This window comes from Chiloscyllium plagiosum, chromosome 21 (genome assembly GCF_004010195.1).
Source record: "Chiloscyllium plagiosum isolate BGI_BamShark_2017 chromosome 21, ASM401019v2, whole genome shotgun sequence".
Classification (NCBI taxonomy): Eukaryota; Metazoa; Chordata; class Chondrichthyes; order Orectolobiformes; family Hemiscylliidae; genus Chiloscyllium; species Chiloscyllium plagiosum.
Window position 1 is genome coordinate 21,251,326 of NC_057730.1, and position 7,872 is coordinate 21,259,197.

At 39.5% G+C, this 7,872-nt stretch overlaps 1 protein-coding gene across 2 annotated transcripts in view; it reads left to right on the forward strand.

The window, feature by feature from the left end:
• Window positions 1-320: 320 nt before the first annotated feature.
• Window positions 321-7,872, forward strand: part of srl (sarcalumenin) — a 59,996-nt gene continuing 52,444 nt past the window's right edge. For both annotated transcript variants that reach the window (XM_043711467.1, XM_043711468.1), the window contains exon 1: window positions 321-420. In XM_043711467.1, the coding sequence (XP_043567402.1) occupies window positions 363-420 (58 nt within the window). In that variant the 5' untranslated portion in view covers window positions 321-362. The remainder of the gene's footprint in view (window positions 421-7,872) is intronic.

Here is a 7,872-nt window from a genome sequence, read left to right on the forward strand (position 1 = left end):
TGTATTTCTCATTCTTAGCCGCTCGCGGGTTCACTGCTTTAAAGCTATTTAAAATAACATTGAAGATAGATGACATTGCACACTCAGTTAGAGGTATCATTTCAGAGTTTGGGTAACTGAAGCTTAAGGGTATAAAGGATAGATATAACATTAAACTTTCACAATCAAATCTACCAATGTTGGATTGAACACAGTTCAAAAACAGAACAAACACCTGATCTTGGTCAATGGATCTCCTACTGAACGATAATTGTCATGATAGACTCTTGACCTTTGATTCCGCCTTTTAAGGACACCCTCTGACCTCCAACCTTCTCCCCTATATATTACTGCTCGCTGACAGGTTGTTCCTGACAGTCAAAATGAAGGGACTGGTCTCATTGAGTATCTTCCTCTCTCTGCTCGTCTTTGTGACGCCAGGTAAGTCCCTCTTTTTAACTCATTCGTAGGTTGACAGCATTCCCCAAACTTGCTTCTTTTATTTTGTTTTTTTTGCATTGTGCCTCGATGTCACAGAAACTTTAAAATTTGCTTCAATGAAGAGTCTAGATTGAGGCTACTCAGTAGTGGCACGAACAGCAACTGGAATGTTTAACCTCCAAGCAACTGATTCTGTAAAAACATACATTTAGGGAAGCGAGTTCTTAAACTTAAAGCTCATCTCGGCACTGCAGGCTGAGTTTGAGGGTTTGGAAATTAAAAACGTTTTTTGTGACCATCCCTTCTACTTAAACAAATAGTGCCAAGCTGCAAAATGTGAGGAGAGTTTGTTAAAGTAGAACGCGTAAGACTGAATAGGGCGACTGTTCTCTTGAACATACTGAGTGGAATTTAAAAGGGGTATTTTTACTATTTTCTTGCGATTAATATAAGTCCTTTTTTTTGTGGGGTGGGGGAGGGAACTGTTCTAGTTACCCTTGTGCGCCCTTGGGTTAATTTGATCTAGCGAGTCTGCTGTTGCTCATGTCCGAGTATTCTGGGGTAGTGTAAAGGAACTAAGTATGGAAATGGCTTTGTAACTGGACACCAGTCCTAGCCGATCGCCTCACCCAGCCAGCGGCAGTTGCTGGCTCCGTGCGCTGTCACACAGATTTATCCCATCTTCCTGACCATTTAAGGACATTTTTTAAGTTTCAAAAGAATTGAAATGTTTTGAACAACAGAATCTAGTGTGCCCCTCAACTTGTTGAGACACAGACACCCTTCACCAGGTTTGGTGAGTGTGGGACTCTGTTCTGTTAGGAATTCCAGTTTTCAGCTGTTCCCTTTTTCCTCTCTCTGAGATTGTGTTGGCAGTTTGTTGGATTTGGGTTGGTGTTAGAATTCCCAAATCCCCAGCACCTGCTTCATTCAATTGCCTGGTTCCACCAGATGACACCACAGACTGGCATACAATATATCCAGTTTGTAAGGAAGGAAGAATTTGCATTTAGATAGTGCCTTTAATGAACTCAAAATGTTTAACAACTTTCACTACCGTTGAAGTATGTTTGAAATCTAGTCACTGTTGTAATGTAGGAAGTGCTGAAAGCAATTTGCGCACAGCAAGCTCCCACAAACAGCATGTAATAATGAGCAATAATCTGTTTTATTGATGTTGATGATGAGTAAATGTGGCGAGGACACAGGGAGAATTTATCTCCTCTTCCAAGTAGTACAATGAGGGGGCCTTAGTATGATCCATTCAGAGGTGCTATATCCACCACTTTGAACCAGAGACTGACCTGATGATTCATTGCCACCTCACACTTGACCCTTTAAGATTGATAAATGATTAAATATTTTTAATTGTATAGATTTACAGCACAGAGCAGTCTTCAATCTGTAGCTAACTGAATGAATGAATGACTGACTGACTGACTGAAATGGAGGGTTAAGGAACCTGTCATAAAAGTTTGGATCCAATACTTTCTATTAATTCTACTAATATGTGTGTTACCTCATCAAAATATCTTATACTGCTTCACAGAAAGAAATACTCTGAAATTCAGTATTGTTGACAGAAATTCTGTAGGCATGAAAGAAAGTTTACATAAACAGGTAAAATAAGTGCAATTAACAAGGAGATAAAATCGACTTCGGTCACCAAAAACATATTGAGACTGGATTCTGCTGTTAGTTCATGGACAGACAATCTGATTTTGAGTGGGGGCTTTCCAGAGGACTTCCTCAGACTTAAGCATGAATTCCAACTTTCTTCCCCACTCCCCAACCCATAGATCCATGACTTTCTAATATGCAGCCAGCAGGGGGAGATCTGGGCTTAGTTTGCAAAGTGCTCTACTGTACAGACTGCAACTGAAATTAATGAATTTTCCTGAATATGCACAACATGGATAAGGGTTCAATAATTGTCCATTGTTAGTTTCCCTTGAGTGGGCAGTGTTGGACCTCCCCAGTCCATTCAATGGAAGTCCTCCTAAAACAATGCTGAATCAGGAAATCCACAATATCATCCCAAGACCATAAAGGAAGAATAATATATTTCTAAGTTAGCAACTTGGAAGAGGTAACATCCCAACATTATTGCAACTCTTATCCTTCTCAATAGTAGAGCTTGTAGGGAAGAGAGTTGTCATTGAAGTAATTTTTTTTGAGTGTTGCTGCAATACATTGTGGAGATCCTTCAGCTTGCAGCCACGGTGATGGAAAGCTTGGACATTAAATCCAGAAGCTAGAGCGCCTGTCGAGTGACTTGTTCTGTTCTGGATGGTGTTGAAGCCCTTGGTTGTTTCATCCAGCTAGTTTCTGCCTGTTAACCATTGGAGATTTTTGTTGAATCATCGTATTAACCAAGGGCAAAATGTTTGCACTACGATTGGAATACTAGGGGACTATAGAAAAACACAGTCAAACGGTGTCCACAGATTCCATTTCTCTTGCTCCATTTTTTGTTTCTTTTCCAACTGAATCTTGGCAATATACCATGAAGGGACACCACTGAGACCAGTGTTGAAAATTGGAGCCTTAGTTCATGCTGCAATGAATTAATGCTTTCCAGCATCCCCAGATCATCGCTTCGTGTCGCATGTAACTTAATCATGTTTATGTCACTGTAGGGTCAAAGGCCAGCTCCATTTTATGTCATTTTGTAATCTTATGTTACTGTCTGTCAATTATTTGACACTTGATGCCAAGTTGTACAAGTACCACTAAATACTAGTGAACTGACCTATTTACAGGCCAAACCCTCAACCTGCAAATAGTTTGTTAATGGTGTTCCTTATTCTTATTACTGCTGTGCAGGAATTGTTTAAAATATTTAGGTACACAGCTCCTGCTCATGCTTATGCTTATGTATCTGAGGACGTTAGAACAGAATGAGTTTCAGTTGTGAATATGCTTCTAATATTGAATTCCCTTGAAGATTCTCTGTTAGTTAATGCACGAAATGTGGCTTCATGCCAAGTGAGGACCTGGCAGGGCAAGAGATTAGAGATGAAGAACTATAGAAAGTGTGACTGAAATGATAAGAAACTGGAGAGGTGAAGAATCCGGTGTGAGTTAAATAGATATAAAGCAGAGATAAGGGAGAGGAATTGAAGTGGTGAGGATTATAGGGACAAACTACAGGAAAGACACATTATTGGACACATGAGATGCATGAAAGGCAAGACAATTGTGTGGGATGCAAGATGAATCAGGTAGTATAGAGATGAGGATTGAAGCAAGCAAGGATGAATTATGAGTGGTGAGATGATTCACAGCCAAAACACAACATGGATTTCTAATCTCAAAGATAAGTCATATTTTGATGAGAAAGAAAAGGAAGGAAACAATTATAAAATGAAGAAGTAACATAAAGACATCATAATTTATAAAACAAGATCTAAATTTTTTGCTGTGTTACTGAAGTCTAACAATCTCGGTATGTTTTGGTCAAGGTTCTTAATGTTTCAGGAGCTGTTGCTAAATTTAGCTGGTGTGGTTCTCTATTTATATTTAATTGCATTCTCCAGAATTCTGGGTAACAGGTGCTTTTGGCTGATCTGTTCCAATATTGGAGTTTCTTTATACATAGAAAGCTAGGTGCTCTTGTGGCTCAGTGTAGTGTCCCTACCTCTGAGCCAGGAAACCCAAATTCAAGTTCCACCTCTCGCTAGAGGTGCATAGTAATATTTCTGAATGGGCTGATCCATTCTACATTGAAAGCTAAGCTCTTGTGGCACAGTAGTAGTGTTCCTGCCTCTGGAAGCCAAGTTTGGGATCCACCTGCTCCAGAAGTATGTAAGAACATCTCTGAACAGGTTTATTTAAAAAATACATGACAAACTATTCAATGGGAAATACGGGTGATTTACGGGTGGTGGTTTGCAGATGGAAAAAAAAACATAGGTGATTTGCTGATGGGGGAGAAAAATGTTTTTACGTGTATAAGAGCACTTCTGGATATATAAATGTATACTATACTGTACATAGCACACCACAAGAACAGGTTATTAAACTCTTCTTGTCCAGGCTGGTATTTGAGCTTCTTTCCACCCTAACTAATTTAATTTTACAAATACATCCTTCCAGTGATTTTTTTTCTTCATATATTCACCTAACTTTCCTGAAAACTGCTAATACCCTAAACTGCACCATGTGATAATGAATTCCACATTCTCTCCATTCTCTGGGTAAAGACATTTCTCTTCCAATTCTACTAGATTTATTAGTAAATTATTTATGACCTCTAGTTTTGCATTCCTGTCCACAAATGGAGACATCGTCTTTAAATTAATACGCCTTCATAATTTTAAAAACTTATCAGGTCATGAAGAAAAGAACCCCAGACTGTTCAGTCTTCCTGAGATTACTAACCTCTAACTTCTGGTTATATCCTCGTAAATTTGTTTTGTTACATACCAGTGCCTCTGTATCTATTTAGATAAAATGTAGACTAGAACAGCTCAGTATGTAGTCGAGTGATGCTGGAATCGATGTTTCGGGCATAAGCCCTTCATCAGGAAAGGCTCATGCCTGAAATGTTGATTCTCCTCCTTGGATGCTGCCTGACCTGCTGTGAACAAGTACAACAATGGGCACAAGAAAGTAATGAGTTACCACAAACAAAGCTCTTGAAACCCCAATTAATGATGATGCTGCAACAGGTAGAGTATGCTGGAAAGTTCTCAATCTGGACTGCAAACAGTTGTGTTACTGCTCTAGTGGTAATGTCAATGGATTAGAATGCAGATATGCTTTCAACTGAATGCCTCTGCAGATAGGGATTCCAATCACACTTTGGCCGTTGGTGTAAATTGAACAAATAAAATTTGCTACTGAAAGCTAATAATGGTGACCATGAAACTATAACTGAAACCCATCTGGTTCATGAATGCCCTTTAGGGAAGGAAATCTGACTTACATGTAACAGAAGATCCACAGCAATTTATTTGACACTTAATTGTTGGCTGAAATTACTTAGCAACTACCCAATAAATGTCAGGCTTGCCATTAAAGCCCACATCCCATAAAAGAGTTTAAAAATATAAATAATGTTTTAAATGTAGTCACTAATTGGCCACCTTTAGGCTGCAGTTGGATCCTTCAAGCTCTGGTGTACAGTACCTCCTACTTGACCAGGGATATTGTTTGGGTACTTGACCATAGAAAATAGGAACAGGAATAGGCTGTTTCGCCCCTTGAGCCTGCTCTGCTATTCAACAGGATCATGGCTTATCTGACATTTCTCGTAACCTGCCTTTTCCCGTAACCTTTGTTTTTTGTTCAGGCTATTTTTTTCAAACATTTGAGGTTAGAACACATGCTTCCAGAATTGTGCCAATGTTGGTATCAAGAGTGCCAAGAATGTGCAAATATTTGTTTGAATGAGTTCCCAAAGAATGTCAATATTAATTGATGGCCATTGGGAGTATGCCAGGGTAGGATGAAAGGTGGGGCTAAATTGATGCTGTCCCAAAGAATCTGCCAATATTGATGAGGGATTCCCAAGAGGTTGCCAATATTTAAATGGATTCCCAGAAGTATGCCAATACTTGGATTAGTTCCCAAGGAATTGGTCAATATTCATAGAATAACTGTCATTGGAGCCTGACAATATTAGTAAGTAGTAGCAGCAGTGAGGCAGTATTGCTTGGTGTCCACAAGAGGGTGTCAGTCTTTGAATTGGTTCCACAGAAATATGCCAATGTTTGTATGGGATCCCCAGAGATGTATCAGAATTGTTGAGCGTCGCAGGACTTTGTCAGTATGTATCAAAGATCCCCTCCAAAACATTGAATTAAATCTGGGGAAAACACAGGAAAAAGAGATTTAAATTTGAGAGCTGCAATTGAGTTGCTAGTTTGGTTGATCTGAATAGCCTGTCAGTGATTTATTTCTACAAAAACTATAGCATCACTGAATAGGTTAGCAAGATCCAACCCAAAGATAGAAAAGCCAGTTGTCAAACCTCAGGCAGCCCAGTCTTGTGTAAGTAGAAAGGATGACTTGTATTTCTATAGCACCCTTAAAAGGCTTAAACCATCTAAAGTATGTAAAAGCTAATGAAACACTGTAGCCAATTTGCACACAGTAAACTCACACACAGTACTATGGCTTGAAGTATTGTTTGAAGTGATTGTAAATGGTCTAGTACACCAGGGAAAACATCTTTTCTTTGAAATAGTGCTATTAAATATTTTACAGACACCTGACAGGGCGGATGGACTCTTGGGTCAATGTCTCATCCAAAAGATGGCACCTCTATCAGTACATGCTGGAGTGTCAGCCTAGATTTTCTGCTCAGTCTTCTTGAAATGTAGTCCTGTTGCAGTGTTGTACTTGTGTGTTATTTACCAAATTTTCTTGTTTGAATTGTACATGCACTATTCTACTCTCTGTCGGCTTATGAATCTGAACTCTAAAATATATCCCCAGATTGAAATACAGACATATTAATTCATCTGAAGAGAGAGTTTCACCGTATCTAACCTATTGAATAAAATCATGGAAAAAGGTAATGTGACAAATCTGACTAAACAAGGTTTAATGTTTGGAGCTGTCAATTTTATTCAAGAATTACATTTATCCAAATACCTTTACATATGGGAAGCCATCTAAGGTTTTGACAATGTGAGGAGATGCAGCACTATAAAAGATGAGAAATTCGCAAACAAGTTAGAGAAATCTGACTTAATTTTTGTCTGAGGTTTTTGTGTCACCTGTTTCAATGTGATTTATTGGGGCACGAAGGTAGGAGGGAGGAGGAGGAGGAGGAGGAGGTTAGGGCCGTATGGTTGAGAGTTGGAGGGAAAAGCAGCTTGTCAGAGTCACAGGGCCTGGAATGTGATGAAAGATGACATAGGAAGGAAAGGCTAGGAGATGGAGAGGAACTGGGAACCATTACAATCTGTCAATCTGTCAAAGGCAAAGACTCCAGGGTGTGTGTTATCCAATGTTGGAAAGGAATCCAGTTTTGGGTTAATTGGAGTTTGGAAAGGAAGGAGGAAAAGACATTGAAAAGTGTATCTTTGATAGCCTGAAAGCAAATATGATGCTTTCAGTGACAGGAGAAGAGAGGTAAGAGCATGAATGTTCAATGGCATATAGAGTCATAGAGATGTACAGCATGGAAACAGATCCTTCGGTTCAACCCATCCATGCCAACCAGTTATCCCAACCCAATCTAGTCCCACCTGCCAGCACCCGGCCCATATCCCTCCAAACCCTTCCTATTCATATACCCATCCAAATGCCTCTTAAATGTTGCAAATGTACCAGCCTCCACCACATCCTCTGGCAGATCATTCCATACATGTACCACCCTCTGCGTGAAAAAGTTGCCCGTTACGTCTCTTTTATATCTTTCCCCTCTCACCCTAAACCTATGACCTCTAGTTCTGGACTCCCCGACTCCAGGGAAAAGACTTTGTCTATTTATCCTAT